The 18,789-nt window shown below is 38.8% G+C and overlaps 1 protein-coding gene across 2 annotated transcripts in view; it reads right to left on the bottom strand.

Annotated features, from left to right (window-relative positions):
* Window positions 1-962: 962 nt before the first annotated feature.
* LOC144268253 (solute carrier family 22 member 15-like) overlaps window positions 963-18,789 on the bottom strand; it is a 63,575-nt gene continuing 45,748 nt past the window's right edge. Inside the window, exons 10-12 of one of the 2 annotated variants that reach the window (XM_077822921.1) lie at window positions 5,291-5,363; window positions 4,430-4,593; window positions 963-2,839 (exon numbers count right to left, since the gene is read on the bottom strand). In XM_077822921.1, the coding sequence (XP_077679047.1) occupies window positions 2,836-2,839; window positions 4,430-4,593; window positions 5,291-5,363 (241 nt within the window). In that variant the 3' untranslated portion in view covers window positions 963-2,835. The remainder of the gene's footprint in view (window positions 2,840-4,429; window positions 4,594-5,290; window positions 5,364-18,789) is intronic. The other variant, XM_077822920.1, reaches the window with a different exon arrangement.

Genomic DNA, 18,789 nt, shown 5'->3' with positions numbered 1-18,789 from the left:
GTATTTAGATGTTGGTTTTTCCTTTGTGTTTTTGATTTTAAATATATCTTTAAAATTAATATAATTGAAGTAAATTCACAAAAAAATGTAAATTATGAAGTCTAGCTCCTTCTTTAACACAATCTGTTGTGCCTACATGGTGTGCTAACAGGAAATCTCAAAAGTGGCTGATATTTTGTATAGCTTGTATATTGCAGAACCACCTCACCCAAAGATTCTCCTTTTGTGCAAAGCAAGTGGAAATAAATTCTGTTCTGCATTTACAAAATAGAGCAGGGGTAGGCAACCTATGGCACATGTGCCAAAGACGGCACACGAGCTGATTTTCAGTGGCACTCTCACTGCCCGGGTCCTGGCCACTGGACCAGGGGATTCTGCATTTTAATTTAATTTTAAATGAAGCTTCTTAAACATTTAAAAAACCTTATTTACTTTACATACAACAATAGTTTAGTTATATATTATAGACTTATAGAAAGAGACCTTCTAAAAACGTTAACATGTATTACTGGCACACAAAACCTTAGAGTGAATAAACGAAGACTTGGCACAACACTTCTGAAAGGTTGCCAACCCCTGTTCTATATTAATATGCCTAATAAGGAATCTGTTTGTCAAAAAATATTTCTTGAATCTTTTTTGTTGTCTGTATTATTACAGACATACTTGCTGACAGGTATTTTCAAATAAACTACCAAAATAATTGCAAATGTCAGGATTACATTGTGTTAATTTTGATGAATAAAATAAGCAGAATTTTGCAGAATTTTAAAATATTGTGCACAGAATTTTTAATTTTTTGGCACAGAATTCCCCAGGAATAGACTTTCACAAACTGTCAAATTTACAAAAATCTTAGTAAATGCCGAGCAGGATACATTCCAAATTTAAAAAAATTGGGAGATATAAACACATTTTAAATACAATTTATTTTTATTACCTGTTTTCTACAAGAACTGGAATAAAAGGATGTGGAAAATTCATTATTGAGGCTGATACATTAAACATCTGGCAGAAGGGGGACATGAGACATTCACCATACAATGATGTATTTATGGAGATCCTATCTCAATGTGTTATTTCTGCTTCTAAGAAAACGATATGTTTAAGATTCAATTTTTATTACCAAAAAAATAAGAATCAACAGAGCTTTTCATAATAAAAAGTTCTAAAGCTCCTCTTTACCATTTCCTGATGATGTAATTATCCTTTGAAATGGTATCCTCAGTTGTTGTGTTTATGAACATTAAAGGAAGGTAAGAGACTACCAGAAGGTATTCAAGAACACTTTCACCAGCTGAGTTCTAAAGCCTGCAAAAATGGAATATAAGGCAACTAAATATACATAAGAAAATAAGAATTGTGTGCTTCGTGTTACTTTGAACTTTGGCACAGGTCTTAAAACAAAGGCAAATATATAGATGTTTTATGCAATCTAAAATCATAACTTTCTCTGCAAACTGTAGTTTGTGATTTTAAATATTTTTATACAATTCAAGGATTCAATCATGCCATTTATAACACTCAGATGGACTGTTGTGCCCCTACAGACTTTACTGGGGTTCTACAGAGGCACAGCAGTCTGTCCATGTGTTATAACTTGCAGGCTCATAGCCTAATATGAAAATTATGTCAAAATACACTGGCTTTTCCTACCAGATGCATTTAACAAAGTCCAAATGAAAGGAAATATCCTTATAAAAGCATGACAAATTTACACGTAAAAGACACACTAATTTTATATTTATATATATTTTTTTATTTAAATTACAATACTGTTTTGGTGAACCAATCGTAACAACTATGATATCCCTACTCCAAAATAAATATTTTAATTGGTAAGTGAAATCTATTGAATTAATTTTTCTATTGCAGGTATTTCCAATTCTAATTGAAAATAATAATTTTCGATTATATATCATATTTGATACATTTTTGATAATTTTATTCTAGTTTTGCAATTATAGCTAACATTTAGCTACTGGATAATTGCATTTTTTGAATGAATATTTCACTAAATGTTCAGTACTAATTTACTCCCTCTTTTACATGTACCTCTTTTCTGCAAAGACCTCATATTATTCTTTCCAATGTTGCAATTTTTCATGTTAAATTCCTTTGTTGTTCAACTGGATCTTATAAAAAAACCCTACTGTATCCAGCATTAAAGTTAATTTACTTTCCTTTGAAATTTCCTGATCAATTTGATTGAGTTTCTTACATTATTAATGTTACTGTTAAGGCAATAATCTATACAAATCTTTGGTCTTTTTGTATTATGAGGTATGCAGTAGTCTAAAGAAAATGAAAAAAGAAAAAAAATCTGTTGAGTACATTAGCATCCACAGGATACAATTATTTCTAACAATTACAGAATACCTGAATATACTAGGCTGCCCTGCAACCTTCCAATCGGAAAACATCTTTTAAAAAACACTTATTACATATTACCTCAATTTCATCATTACATTTCAATTCACAGCTAGCAGTTACATCTTACAAAACAAAATAAAGAATATTACATTTTTTTATATATAAAAACTGTATCTTGTGTCCAAAGAGTGTGCTTAAGTAAGTCATTAAATTAATGCAAGGATTTGCCATCTCGTTTTCCACAAATTTTGGCAAACTTTCTCCATTTTCTCAATTGACCTCCACATAAAAATAAACAGTGCAGCATACTGGAAGTGGCATTATACTTTATGCCCCTTGACATTTCCATTCTGGTATCTCAGTGGCTCCACATCTTCACTATGAAAGCACTTTACCAAAAGATGCTTGATTTTTCACCAGAAAGATGTTTTTTGAAATTGTAAGTGTTTTCTTCTAATTGGTTTACCTGTTAAACAGATGAAATAGAAATGATTAAAACCATTTTAAGTGTCTTATTTTCCTGATGTTCACAGCTTAATGTTAAATGGGGAAATCAGCACACATTCAGTTGATCAAAATTCAAAAATGAAGTGAAATTAAAAAAAAAACTGCACAAATCTGAGTATAAGAAAAAACAATGAGAAGTCCTTGTGGCACCTTAACAAATTTATCTGGGCATAAGCTTTCGTGGTCTAGAACCCACTTCATCAGATGCATGGAGTGGAAAATACAGTAGCAGGTGTAAATACACAGCACATGAAAAGATGGGAGTTGCCTTACCAAGTGGAGGTCAGTCTAACGAGACAATTCAATTAACAGTAGCCAATTAACAGATACCAAGGCAGGAAAAACCGCTTTTGTAGTGGTAATGAGAGTGGCCCATTTCAAACAGTTGACAAGAAGGTGTGAGTAACAGTAGGGGGAAATTAGGTTTTGTAATGACACTGTTTCAATTCAACTGAATTCAGTACTACCAAATATTAAGCTACATTAAGTATATACGGACTTTTAATTTCTTATAACTCATTAATTCTTTAGTACAATAATTAACATAACTAACAAAACTCATTAATTTGTTAGTGTGTTAAGGACACTTAGTATTCTTTTATTTCCAAGCTACCTGTGTTGACTTCATAGGATAACCTTTGTTGTTGTCATTAGAAATCCTACCATTCATATTCATCTGAGTAAGACGACATATGCAAAAATCTTTGAATGTGTTACACATTCTATATCATGAGATAATTACGTTTTGATTCTTCACAGTAAAGTTTGTGTCACCAAACAGGATTGGAGGGGGAAATGTTTTTGTTTCTACAGTATAACAGTGATAGACTGATGCTTGCTGATTTCTTTGAAGAGACTTTATGCAAATTCCATCAATTTGCATGAAGTCACTGTACTGTTAACTGTAGTAATAAATTTCAGCTAAAAACTAAAGCTACAGTATATCTTTTCAAATGGTCCTCGTTGTATTTTTGAAACTACCATTGTTGACCATTAATCAGAGAAAACTAAGTTACTTTTCAGTTTCAAAAGTTTTATTAGGCATTCATCTACTAGAGGAAAGTATTCCAAATGCTTCTAACAACAGAGGAGAAATAAATAAGGGATTAAACACTCACCTCAAATATCATACACTGTTTTTTTAAATATTATATTCTAGTAAGGGACTTGACATAAATAAAAAGGGTACAATGCAATACATGAGAGTGACTTAATTGCCTTACTGTATCAACTGTGACTATTTCAGGTTGCTTTTTAAAATTATGTTCAACAATAAGAAAAATGCACTATGGCTTTTGTGCTGTATCACATGCACAGGTGAAAATGAGTGCAAGAAAATTTATTTTAAAGCTTTCTTGTTTGACATACAAACTATTTTTAAAACTCTATTTAACAAATACAGAGCAAAGATGTTATTAATAAAGAAAAAACAGAAATTTAAGATTAATGCCCAAGCTGAATAACTTAGAAATGTGTGTTACAGTGGGACTTGCATAAGATGTATGGAAACTGCTTTAATAAAAAACTAGATTAAAAGAAGTTTTTTTACTCTGCCTTTTTGTTTTTAAGCATTTGGCATACAGGACTCTGAAGGTCTTCAATGCTCTCTGCAATTGGCTTATTAAGAGTTTCCGGAAGAAGAAGAGTCAAGAATCCTGCTGATACTCCACTGATTCCAAACACCATGAATGGTACAGATGGGTGAAGAGACTTCTGAAATTAAAAATCAGTGATAAAAACCCAAAATTAACTCATGCCCCAGTATATTTCTAAAACTATTGCAGCATTATTTGTTCATGTTTCATAAATATATTTCAATTAATTATACACAAAAAAGTTATATCAAAAGATCTGTTCTTCACAGCATTCTTATATGTAATATCTATTAACAACAATGGTAATTATTTAGACATACATTAAGAAAAGAACAGATCAAAAACTGACTATACAAGCAATTATTCCGATCAAAATCTCCATTATGAATGTTTGCAAGCCAAAGAGCATTCAGGTACTAACTAGGTATCCATACAAAATGTGCTTACAAAGACAGCAGCAGCAGATAAATACTAGGTAACTCACTTAATGTAAAAGATAAAATGTTAATTTGCTTTTTTCTCAAAGGAATGAAGTTTTATAAAAAGATATACTGTTTTGTAAATACAGAAAAAACAACCCCAAAACACAAACACCCTCTCTCATTAGTTAAGTCTGGAATTTGACTATATCAATATACTGTAATTAAATAGAGCTTAAATATACATTTGCAGAGGTATGTATAAGTATCCCTTGTAAAAGATCTACCTGCCATGCCAGAATCATGAAAGCAATTCTGAGATTATTCCAATAAACTAGAAGTCTTAGGGGGAAAAGTGTCAGTAATTAACATGAATAAAATAAAAAGTTAACTTACCATGGATGGCACAAATGGAGCCAAAACACCACCAAATCTGCAAGTCATTGAACAGACACCCAAGCCAGCATTTCTGTACCAAAGGGGGGAAAAAGGATGTGTAGTTTCACAACGTGATATGATTAGAACGAGCCCTTAACAAGTAATTCTATTGTCAGGTATCATCCAAGGTTTATTTTTCTTTTTTAAATGAAATTTATACAAATACTTTTTAAAATGTCAATCCATGACTCGAGACAGCCTGACAATGGTTGGGGTTTGGTTTTTTTTGGGGGGGAGGATAGAGGGGAAATCAGTCTATTAATGTAATTAATATAAGTTCAGCAGGTAAATCAACTGTGTAACAGTAAAAATTACTATAACCAGCCAATGGAGAAAATATCCAACCTATCTCCCAAGGATATCCATGCCAAAAAACCCATCCTTGGATGCAATCCAGTACTTCCCAAAAGTCTGAACAAACAGGTAGGCTTTACATCATGCTCTAGAAATCAATAAATGTGGGCTACTCTGGACTGGGCTACAGAATGAATTCCAAAGTTGACAGGAACCTCATGGAGAATGATCTAGCAACTCCCTCCCTTATACACTGAGTAAACTCCAGCTTAAGGACCTCTAATGGAATATCTCACAGGAAGAGAGGCAGTCTCTGCGACAGGCAAGGTCCTAAGTCATTTAAGTTTTTATCGATCAAAAAGAAAACCTTAAAGTTCACAAAGAAGCCAGTGGCCTGTCAGTGCAGATCCTGGAGCACCAGTGTATCATGTTCCTAGAGAGATACACCAGGTACCAACCGCGCTGCTGCATTCCACTCAGTTTTCAAATTAACTTTAAAGGTACAACATCATAAAGGGTGCACTGTAATAGGACATGGATAAGCGTAGAAAGGTCCACCTCAGAAGTAAATGGTTGCAACTTCCTGATCAAATACAAATTCTTTTTGGGCCACTGCAATTACATGACTGCCTAACGGCAGCTGGGAGGTCTATTAATACCACTGGTTGTGAACCTGAGTGACAGAGAATAGACACAGATGCTATTATCTTCAACAAATCTTTCAGTTGCTTCTCCCAACCTATCATCACCTCAGTCATATCCGGTCTGAGCTTCAGCCTGGTTGTCCTCATTTCCCTAATCTCAACCACAACCTGGCTACATCACTGAACCACAGCTAATGGATTAAACAAGACAGATATAAAATTAGTGATAGGTCACCAACATACCAAAATGACTGAGGTCCAGGTCTTCTCCTCACTAACTTCTAAAAGCCCTTTACCCATGTTGAATAAAACAGATAACTGCAAAGAACCTCGTGGAAGCCCACACAAGAGTAACTTTGGGTTTTTAAAAAGAAGCAATTCACTACTATCCTCTGGCATTCTCCCAAAAGAAAAACAAGGAAGTCATTCAGAACCTCTGCATCTACCCCTCTCAAGTTTTCAGGAAAGCCAATAATGCCTCAGGCAATGGTACCACAAGCAGCTGGCACATCTAACAGCAGCAGTGTGGACATCTGATCTTTGGCCATTGCCAGTAGGAGTTCTGCCAACAAAACTCAGGGCAAACCCATGTCTTCTCCCAGGATTACATGGGTCAAAAATTCTTAATTCTCATCCTTTATCAGGTATGGTTAATATTCTCCCAATCACTCTAGATTACCACCAGCTCCAAACACCTCCTTTCTCTGACAGAATCCATACAAAGAACAAAGAACAAAGAACAACCAGTTAACATATTGAACAAAAAATCATAATAAAATGAATCTTTCCTCTCTTTTCCATAAACCCTAGGTCTCTCAAATCCAGAATGTTAGTGGATTTTGTAATGATAATGGGGGAGAACACAGCCTTCTAAATGCAAAATACTTACTTCTTTTGTATGCAGATGAAAATATGAGTCAATTAAAAAATTAGTACTTAACTAACTTAATCCAAAATTCAACAGAATGTTGCTCATGTAAAACACTGTCACTACAACTCAGAGAACTGAATCCATTAGCATTCCAGAATAATTTAGGGAATATTTTCTAACATGGTACATTTTGTTCTGGCTGACTAGAACCTCCATTACCTCAATAATGTATCTACTGCAGGAACTATCAAAACTGAAATGAAGGATTATGGTTAATAAACAAAGTATAGAAAGCCTATGCCAAAGCAAACCATGGATAAAAAAGGCAAGTGTGTTTTGAAGAACAAACATATCTACCATCCTTCTCCTCCATTGTTTACATAAAAATTTTATGACACCTTTCAGACCATTGTGAAAGCAAGTCTTCAGATGCCATCTCAGACAGTCTAAAGGCCTGATTCTGAGATCAGTGTAATTCCAGAGTAATTACACTGTAGTCAACAGAATTACACTGGTGTAAAACCAGTGTGAAATCAGAATCAGGCCCTAAATGTTGTTCTAATTAGAGGTCATCTAAAATTCACCTGTCAAGTTTATTGGTTTAGTTCTACTATATCGTTTATACATCAGGATTGTGGAAGCACCATATAAAGCTTCTCACAGTCAAAAGTGGTGGTAAGCTTATTATATCCAATTTATCTATCATATACGTAGAATTTAGTGGCAGGTAACTGAAAACCAGAAGAACATTTAACATTTCAGTTCAGTGGATACAAAAATTCATCAAGCAAAAAGGAAATCTGTTCCCCACATTCTTAAAATTGATTATTTGCAAATGCTTGAGTTTCATATACAAACAAGAAATAAGTATTGATAATATACAGTTGTCTATGTGGTTGCATCAGGGTGAATGCCAATCCATCCAAAGGAGTTTAAAAAAAATGTTAATACATTAACGTTTATTGGTCCAACTTCTATTGGTGAAATAGAAAAGCTTTTAAGCTTCAACAGAGCTTTTCTTCAGGTCTGGATAAAGCTCTGTGTAAGCTTGAAAGCTTGTCTTGTTACCAACAGATGTTGGTCCAATAAAAGATATTACCTCCCCCACCTTGTCTCTCTAATATCCTGGGACCAAAATAGCTACAACAACACTGCAACCAATAGATTAACTGGAATTAACAGAGATTGCTTCACTGCCTAAATATTCAGATAAATTGGTGTTTAATATTCTGGGAGGTTCACATATAAATATTTTCTCCATGGTTTTATCTTAATGAATTCTAATGATTTGTTCCACGCATCTGAGAGTTTACACTACATTACTATTGATGAGGCTGAAGATCTTGCTACAAACATTCTGTTCACAGTATGTACTCTTAAAGGGTAAGGTGCTGAAACATATTCTCAATAAACAGAGTACTCATTTTCTGAAAAACTGTATACCCTATATTTTATTAGGCTCTGAAGAATCACTGACTGATATGTTTAAGAAGATTAAAAGAACAAAGAAAAATGATCTCTTATCAGCAAAGACCACAACAGTCTAACGGTGTTCCTGAATGATTTTGTCCTGTTAAGGTAGTACCAATGCCCTTACTACAACTAGTGTACATAGCTTAGTTTCCCCAGGGTTGAGTGAGGCTTTGGGAAGAAAATTGGGAGATGAATAAACTGATTCATATGAACTTTAAACAACTTTGGGCAAGAGGCCTGAGAGCAATCCTGTCCTTAGAAAATCATGTGTAGTAAGATGAGGCCCTGAAACATAAACCTTTTGGTATCAGAGGCACGGTATGAGACCTACGGCCTGAGCTAAAGTAATGATCAAGACTTTGCTGACATAAAGCAAAGTTAAGCTGTGGGCCAGAGGCAGGCCCTGCTCACAGAAGCTGGCAAGGAAAGGGCTGATGTTGCATAAAGATATGCTGTTGCATAAACATATATCTAAAATGCATTAGATACCAGAGCCATACACAAATGGAACAAGAACATTCTTATACCGTCCACATAGATAGCAAGGACAGGGGCAAAAGGCTAGTATGATGGACAGAGTTGTTTTGTTCGAATCAACATGTATAAGGTAAGAGGCGGCACCTTACTGCGTAGAAGCATGGTGCATTGTTACGTAAAGGGGTTGCACCTCACTACGTCAGGAGTGTTATGTAACTTGTTTGTATCTGTGTATAAGAATACATCCCTGGGGTGGCGGTGTCTTTTGTCTGGCGTAGGGGGCAGTGGAAATTCCCGCCACTGACTAGCTGAGTCCATTGCCAGGGAGCACAAATTCATAGTATGCCCTGTAGAGTCTATAGGGAACTATTACTGTGCCTCGTTTGACAATAAAACTGGCCGATGTTCCTTCGTACCTTACTGGAGTCTGTGGTCATTGGGGGTTCTCTAGGGGTCTGCTGTGTTAACTATCTTCACAGAGCTGGGGCAGCACACAGAAGGAACACGCACGCAGCTGACTGTTATCATCATCGAACAAGAGCAGAGCACCACACCGGTAGCTACTGACAACATCACGTATAGTGGGGACCTGACATAAGGGCCTGAATCTCCCAAACCCTTCAAACTGAAGTAATGGCTCCAAAAAAGTCTTCACTGACAGGTGATATAGTGAACAGGTTGCTAAGGGCTCAAAGTAGAGGACGCATCAACCTCATTAATGCTATACTGAGGTCCCAAAAGGGAGCAGACTACTGAACTAGAGGAAAACCATCAATAAAAGCCTTTTAGGAATCTAGCCATCGGAGGGTGAGAAAATACAGTGATGACAGCCCTGGAGAGGAGGGTGATATGCAGATATTGCTATTAGATGGATTGTTGTGGAATTAATGCAAAGATTGTTTCAGAGCTAGTAAATAGTCCAAAAACAGTGTTGAGAAAGGAGCCAGCTGGTGCTGAGATGCCCAAATAGAAAAACCTTTTCCACTTCAGCTTTCTAAGTCAGTCTAGATGAGACTTTCCTGCTTGGGAGCAGAATGTTCTTTACTTCAGCTCAATAAGTTGTTTCAGTGGATATCAGCCAGTCACATCTAGGCCGTCAGACATAACTATGATGGGTTTGGATGGAGAATGACCATTACTATTCTGCAAGACTATGTCAGGCAGAGCAGAGAAGGTGACTGGGGCTGCACTAAGAGGCTGGTGAGGAAGGCTGACCTCTTACAATAACCTGCTGTGGTCATCTTCCTCAGATCAACTCATGAACAGACTATGGGCAGACGTGGATCACTTGTCTCTAAACGTGTGGTTATCTCTAGCAAGCACTTGGTGAACACCCTCAGTGCTACAGAAAGACTAGAGGACAGGACCCTGCACTAGAAGTGAAACATTCAAACCAAGAATCTGAGGTATATTCTGTGAGCTGGATGTTGAGAAATCGAAGGTACAGGGGTAGGACTTCATCCCTCTTTCTTGTTTTGAATGAGAAAATAATGGGGGATAAAAATCAGAATCTCATGACAGAGGCTCCTGACGAGGGACGGGGAAGGTGGGTGGGCATGGTGGTAGAGAGATATTAGAACATGTACTGTACAGATTGCTAACAAATCTCATGGTATTCCCAGTCCAGGTGTCCAAAAAAAAGGCAGCTGCAGAAAGTGATAAGGTTTCAGAGTAACAGCCGTGTTAGGGTGTAGCAAGGCAGTGAACTTCAAAAAGTTCTGCTAGGCTTTCAACAGTGGTGTAGAAACTGCCGTTCAGAGGACGATGTCAAGTGGGTTGTAACTGAGAAAAGTATGTTGCAACCTCTTTATTCCTCAGTGGCTCTGATGCCTTCTGTGAATTAAAATGAGGTCACTGTCCACCATACTATCTGAAGGAAGTTTTAGGTCTGGCTTGCTTACTCCTTGGATAGAGTATACAAGCCCAGTGAGAATGCAAAAGTAGCTCTAAAGTCCTTTAATGAATGGCTTTATCAGTTTTTGACTAGAAGAGATTGTGGCCCTCAAACAGAAGACCTGCTATGGTGGTTTGGACCTCGCTAGGTATTCCTCATGACTGGAGCCAGGAGGATCTTTGCATCACCTCAGATAGCTACCTCCCACCCACCCCGGGCCAGGCTCTCAGCTCCCAGCTCTCTGCCACAGCTGGGCGACAGCCCACATGCCCCAGATCCCCGCTCAGAGCCTGGCGGCTGCACTGGAGTCCAGGAGCCACCCAGACTCCAGGCATGGAGCTCACAGCAGTAATTACTGCAGTGGTTGTAAGACGACCTACGTTTCTAGTGTAGACGTGCCCTAGTCTCCTCAGGAATGCGGCTACCAAAGACATATGTTTTGTGAAAACTTGAGGAGCTGCCGACAGGCTAAAAGGAGCACAGTGGATTGGTAATGTGAGTGCTTCACTGTGAACCTGAGAAACTTCTGTAACCTTAAAATATTGCCACATGAAAGTAAGTGTCTCTTAAGTCAAGGGAAGAATACCAGTCCCCATGTCTGGATAGGGGAAGGCACTGATACAGAGACAGAAGGAGGAGATTGTCTAGGCCTATAACCCCTACTCTTCTTTCTCTGCAGGTCTGGCTGAGGAGCAGGTCCAGAATAATGGTGGGTCTGCAGCATGGGCAGGGAGGCTAGCCCTCCCAGCCCCACCACCTCTATCCGAGGCTCCCCCACAGTGGCTAAAGTCCCAAACACCCCCATCCCAAAGAAGCCCCAAGGTGTGCCCCTGTGGCTGGAGCTCCGAGCACCCCCTCTGCCTTCCTATGGCCGGAGGAGCCCTGGGCCAGCTGGAGCCCCGGGCCAGCTGGAGCCCTGCCAGCCACACCACACCTCCTCTCCTGAGACCCCAAGCCACGCAGTGGGAAAAACTTATGTCTCTTCTGAGGAACCTGAGCTTTTTATATGTGCCATACAGCTTCCAGGGCAGCTGAGGAGACAGTATGTGTTATGTAGCTTCCTGGGTTCATCAGTAATCTCCTGGAGTTCAGGGAGATTACTGATGAACCCAGGAAGCTAAGTAGCACATGCAGCCTCCTCAGCTGCCCCAGAACATGCATGTCGCATAATAACAAGCAAAAACTTTCTCACAAATTCCGCAACTGGCGTCCAGCAGCCACAGCTGTGCCAGGGAAGGCTTAGCCTGCACTGGCCTATTATACCCACTGTCTATGCTCTGCTGCAGGTAGAAGTGCTTCCTGGAAGGTGCTGGAGTATACAATCACAGGGACTTTAAGGTTGCCCTCAAATCCTTCAAGCCACTGAGCTTAGAGACTGCTTGCTCTGAAAAGAGCAAGGACCCTTCAAAGGGCTGGTACTGCAAAGTTTGTTGGACCTGCAACCAGGCACTCCTGCACATGGCCACTGAAGAAACCAGGGACCTGGTCATCAACTCCACTGCATGCAGAGCACCTTGCAATGAAGCTCTTCAACACAGATTTCCCCTCATCCACTAATGAGAAGAACTCCTGCCAGCTTCTTCTGGGAGCAGGTCTCTAAACTTGGGCATAGAATCACAGACATTAAAATCATATCAGCCCAAGAGAACATGCTGGTTGGCAATTCTAAATTGCAACCCGCCCCAGTAGAATAAATTTTTTTACTAAAGAGATCTAATTTTTTGCATCTTGATTTGGGGGTCACGCTTGGATGCCCATCATTCCCTCTCATTGGTCATGGATACCACCAGCGAGCCTGGGGGTGGGGGAGATGAGAAAAGGAGAAACTCAAATCCCTGTGCTGGCACATAGCATTTGCACGTGGTCCTTTTGAGGTGGGGGAAAGAGACGAAGATCTGCCAGAGCGCCTTAATGGGGTCCATAATTCCCCGTTGAGAGGCAAGGCCACCCTGGAAGGACCTTCTGTTGCCAAAATATGTTGTGAGGGTGTAAGAATTCTTTCACTTACTCCACCTGGATGCCCAGGTTCAACGTCACCCTCTTTAACAACTCTTGGTGTGCCATATAGTCATCTGGGGGATGTGAAATGCCTCCTGAGGAGACTACCTCATTGGGAGAGGATTAAGAGGAGCCCGGTGCAGGTTGGGACTGCTCTTCCTCAATCACTTGTCCAGCGGGGTCCACCTGAGCCAGCTCTTGGTGCCTAGTACTGGGCTTGTTGCCAGGCTCAGGAACTGGTGTTCTCTGTTGAATAGGTGCTGTATGCCTCTCCGAGGCCACTGAAAAGGAATGCCTCGAATATGGTCTGGAAACCGGGAAGGGGTATGCCACAGATTCCAAAAAGGCCACTGGACAGGTTTAGGACCCCAATGACCTCCTGGCCACCCACTCGATGGTGCTCCGTCTGAAGGATCCATGGCAGGGTAAGTAGTGCCTCAGTTGGGAGTAGAGAGAGCAGCTGTGAGGTTGGGAAATGTAGGATTCAACCTCTGAATCAGAGCAGGATAACTCTCCTTCGGTTGACTGATGGTGCCAGTGACTGATGCCAAGTTGGAAAAGGAAGCAATGTAGTAAGTGTTGCAGGCTTCCCCTTTGACAGTACTGAAGGATGAGCCATACGAGGCAATCAGGGCTGACCTGGCACAGAGTCCTGCAGTGATACTGTTGCAGCTCCCAGGTCTGTTGGTACCGAGAGCACAGACTCCTGTACTGTTGGCAATATCAGTATTGAAAAGCTCAAGAAATCTCTGGCAGCCACAAATGTCTCCAGCATAATCAGTACCAAGATGGTGTCAGTACAGTGTGGTGCTACAGATGTGGAAGGTGCTCCCTCAGGCTCCAGACTCAACAGTACCTGCCTCAGTCCTGGAGTCAACAGTCCCTGTTTCTGCATTGCCAGAGAAGAGATGTGCTTGGACTTTGGCAGCATTTTACTCTTAACTGCACTTCTAGCAGATTTCAGTCCCAGAGATCTATTCTCAGCAGTCTACTTGGAGGCTTTATGCCTCTTCTTAGGCAATGGAGAGGGTGAGCAGTGTCAGGACTCAGGCAAGCAGGAGATGTATTCCTCACTGAAGCCAAAGCACTCAGTGCAGAGTCCAACTGACCTGGCTCTGACGGAGGTCTCAAGCCTGCCTCCATAAGTAAAAACGTTAGTCTCTCTTCATGGCCCTTGTTTGTGTGAGGCTTAAAATTTCTGCAGATCTGGCAGTGATGCCAAACACAAACTTCTTCCAAACACTTCAAGCAGCCTAGGTGTTGGATGCTCACAGGCAGCAGCTTACTGCAGGAAACACAGGGGCTTGAAGTTCAGTGACTGAGGTATCCCTCTGTACCAGGTATTGGATGAAATCATCAGGTGTGGTAACACTTAATCTAACTACACTAATAACTAAATAATAACTTTAATAATACTATAAAACCATTTACAATAAAATCTAGAAAGAGCCTACTGAGAATCCTTGCAAAGGCAAGGCCGGGTGGTAAGAAGAAACTCAAGGGGCTTGAAGTCAGCTGGACCCTTTATATTGGTGCCCAGAGGGGCATGACAGCTTGAGCTTGAGCCACCCCAACAGGTTTCACTAAGCGAAAAATTTCCAACAAGTGTAAGCGGAGTGCACAGACACCAAGAGTGGAATGCCTCAGTGCAATCACTCAAAGAACTTCTGTTTCATGAACTACTTTGAGATTTTGAAATATGGCTTAATTTCAAATCTGAACAAAACCCAAATTATTCAAAATTCTCTGAAGGAAAATTCCAGAAAAAATTGTTTTGGATTGAAACATTTTGTTTCAGCAGAACTGATTTGTTTTGGCTTTGACTTTTTATTATTATATATTATCTTCTAATTTATAATACAAAAAAGAAAAACAAAGTAATTTCTAAACAAAAACTGATTTTTTTGGTTTTACTTAAAATTTCTGTGAAAATACAATTTCACAGAGTTTCAATTTTCACCAAGCTGTATTTTCCATCAGAAAATGTTCTGTCAAAATGTTTTTATAACCAAACCTATTAATACCTATCTATGAAAAATTAGTATGAACTAGTACAAATTTAAATTTTTTATAAAGCCAAGAACCAAACTAAAAGTTACAGTAACACAAACCATAACAGAGTCACAGAGAAGCACACGGACACTGCAAGGGTTCACAGGTGATAAGAAGAATCTAAGTGACAATTGGGCCTGCCTCTACACTTTATGACCTGGGAGTGGAGAGGTGGAGAAAAATCTAGGGTTGGGGTGTGGCTGCAACAGACACTCCTGGCCAAAAGAATCGTCTTGCATATGCCTGGGGTGCATGTGCACCCAATAGTAGAATTGATATGAACAATCATTTGAAGAAGAAACAAGTGTTCTTAGTGGGTACTGTAGCTTTGTGTTGGTTCTAGTAAACTATATTCCTAGAGTTAGTCATTTTTTGCCATTGTTTCTGTTATAGGATTAGTCTCTGGACCAGCAGACAATGCACTTTTGTTTTCTTTCTATAATTTCTGGATGCTGGGAGTCTTTGGCGCTAAATAGGTGTTAACTGAACTTAAAACCTGCATGTATTTTACAAGTAATAAAATTGAAGAAATGGATTATACTATGACATCTCTGGTTTCCTCTAAGATTTTAAATTTTTGCTTTTGAACAAAATATTTAATTTAACATACAGCATAGTTACACTTCAATATAAAATGGGGAAAGGAATACTGAAGATGTCTGCAAAAGTTCATAATACCACGAGGTGGTGCTAAAGTTTTGTTTTCAAATTAACCATCTGGCACAGAAATTGAAGTACTAGTGTGACATTTTTCTTGAATAAAATAATGAAAATATTTGAAACTGATTAAAATATCAAGAATATATAAACATATTCATATGTTAGTGACATAATCACTAACCTGTAAGTGAAAACAGTTTTAGTATGGGACGTGCGATGCAATAGCGTACTGTTTTATTAAATGTAATCAAATTTCAAGAATGAAGATAGTTTAGAAAAATGGTACTCTTCCTCTCCCCACCGCTACACTCCACCTCTCCAAACATAACATTTGGTTATTTCTGTTCCAGAAATAAGTGTACAGATTCTCCAGGGGGACAGAGCTGTACCTGATTAACTGCCCCCCCCCCCCATCACAAAGGACTTATTTCAATTACAATTGAGTATTGGTATAATTCTCAGTAAACATGAGCTGTTGCATATCTGGCAATAGCAGCAATATGACTTCGGAAATAAAATTTTTAAACCATGTGATCACTGTGAAACAAACGAAAGCCAAGAAATTAAAACTTATCACTCCAGGCTTAACTCACACAATTCAGACTCAGAGATTGATAAGTACAGGATGAGGAGGCAAACATTAAAAATACACAAAATTTTTGTAACAAAACCCAAATTTAACTAGTTTTTAGGTAAGTTAGTTATAAACCTAAAACTTGGCCCTGGTTTTCAAACACAGGGATTTGTTTCATGTAAAGCTTCTCCCACGGTCTGTGACAGAAACTGCAAAATCCTGAAGAGTCAGAGTGTGCAGATCTCCTTCAATTGTGGTATCTTATAAGCTGAGAATTACTATGAACCTTTAGTGCTAAGTGCAGTTCAAGGTGTTGATGACCACTTTTAAAAGTTCTGGCTCTCCTGTGACCACCCTCAACTCAATGTTAACACACTTACTATTAGCTGAGATGCTTCTGTTGTAGTTCCTAGCTTATAACTCTCCAGGAGCATCAGTGGGTTTTCCTGAATGGAGGGCCTCAGCCTATGGAATTTGCTCCCATTGACTGTCCCCTAGAGCTGTAGATTCATGTATTTCAAAGCAGAACAGCATCTCTTGGGTGTGCAGCCAGCTCCAATGAGCTGTAGGGAATTCGATAGCAATAGAGCTTGGAACAGCAATGACAGCAGATCAGGCAGAGGCTCAGCCAAAGGGGTTTTAACTACCACGTTCTCCTGACCTCTACAGCTAATGAAGTCAAACTGATTTTTACTATTTGAACTCTGAACATTATTGTCTGGTGTTTGGTCCAACCTCTTCCAACCCCTCTCTCTCACATTCCTTCCACTAACAGCCTCACTCTCCTGGTCTGCTGTCTGCTGCTCCTTCCTTCCCCATTTCACTCAGCATCCCTAACCCCTTTCTTACTATTTACTCATCTCCTACTGCTATTTCTCCCTACCCTCTAATAAAGGAAAAAGAAAAGGAACTAACAAGCAGTGTGCCTACCATATTCCTGAGGACTTTGCTTATATGTGGTTGCCCCTCACCTCTTTTCTCCTTACTTATTGTTTTATTGTCCTTTCTGACTGTAAGCTTTCTGGAGAAGGACTCATACCTTCCTTTATGTTTGTTTACACAGCGGCAAGCACAACAGGGCCCAAATTCTGACCAGCATTTTTGGGGCACTACTCCCATATAAATGATAATATTTTGGTGGCATGGGAAAAAGGGGGAGAACAGGAAGGGTATTGTGTACTTCACTTCTGTAACTTGGCTGTTAACTTACTCTTGATAACAGGTGTGATAATTCACAATAGGTTGACAAAAAACTATGTAATATATGGTGCGGTTTTCAGTTCATTTGTTTGCATATTATACTTCTGTAAAACAATGTGTGGTTGCTAAGGCTCCATATAAATTATTTGTTAAAAATATTTAATTAAATAACATGAAGGTATAAACAAGTAACTATTTTTCAAAAGACATCACATAATTACTACATAGGGGACTTTAATTACACAGCAGTGTTATAAGAACTCAGCTTTTTATTGCGTGTGCCATACTGAAGAATTAAGTTAAAATGTTCTTCCATCATGTCAATAATGGTATTTTGTATAAGAGCAAGACAAGGGAGAAGTCATGGAGTAGAAATTTGTTTTTATGAATAAGAATTTTACTAGTAAAATTAGTGATAGAAATAGGAAAAATATACCTAGGATTATATTTAAGGAAGGATTTTTATTTTACCCCTGGTGTAGAACATGTGTCTGACATAAAAAGTATATTCAAGTAATAAATTTTATTATCAGTTGCCTTGATAAGTGTGAACTCATGTTATTTTACTAAAAAATTAACAAACAGAAATTAAAATAACCCAGCCACTAGTAACTCCTTTTGTGTGAAAATTGTTTACATTTACATACATGCTATATCAACTGTTTCAGACTCTTTAGCCTAACTAAAAGAAGGCTGAGGGGAGATATGATTGTTCTCTATAAATACATCAGACAGATAAATACCAGGGAGGAGGAGGAGTTATTTAAGTTCAGCGCCAATGCTAACACAAGAACAAATAGATATAAACTGACCATCAATTAGTTTAGGCTTAAAATTAGACTTCCATCAGAGGAGTGAAATTCTAGAAGAGCCTTCCAAGCGGAGAAGTGGGGGCAAAAAAAAAAATCTAACTGGCTTCAAGGATGAGCTTGATAAGTTTATGGAGGGTATAGTACGATGAAACTGCTACAATGGCATGTAGTTGATCTGCGACAACTATTGGCAAATATCTCCAACAGCCAGTAACGGGACACTAGTTGGAGAGTGTTCTGAGTTACTACAGAGAATTCTTTCCCAGCTACCTGGCTGCTAGATCTTGCCCACATGCCCATGGTCTAACTGATCACCATATTTGAGGTCAGGAAAAAATTTACCACCAGCTTAGATTGGCAGACACCCTGGGTTTTTTTGCCTTCTGCTGCATCATGGGGAATGATACATGGATCACTTGCAGGTTTAAACTCACCTGAATTGTGGGTTCTCTGTAACTTGAAGTTTTTAAATCATGATTTGAGGACTTCAGTAACTCAGCCAGAGGTT

The sequence above is a fragment of the Eretmochelys imbricata genome, chromosome 7 (genome assembly GCF_965152235.1).
Source record: "Eretmochelys imbricata isolate rEreImb1 chromosome 7, rEreImb1.hap1, whole genome shotgun sequence".
Lineage (NCBI taxonomy): Eukaryota > Metazoa > Chordata > Testudines > Cheloniidae > Eretmochelys > Eretmochelys imbricata.
Note: the sequence above shows the minus strand (reverse complement) of the source record. Positions and strands in the feature narration are given on the sequence as shown.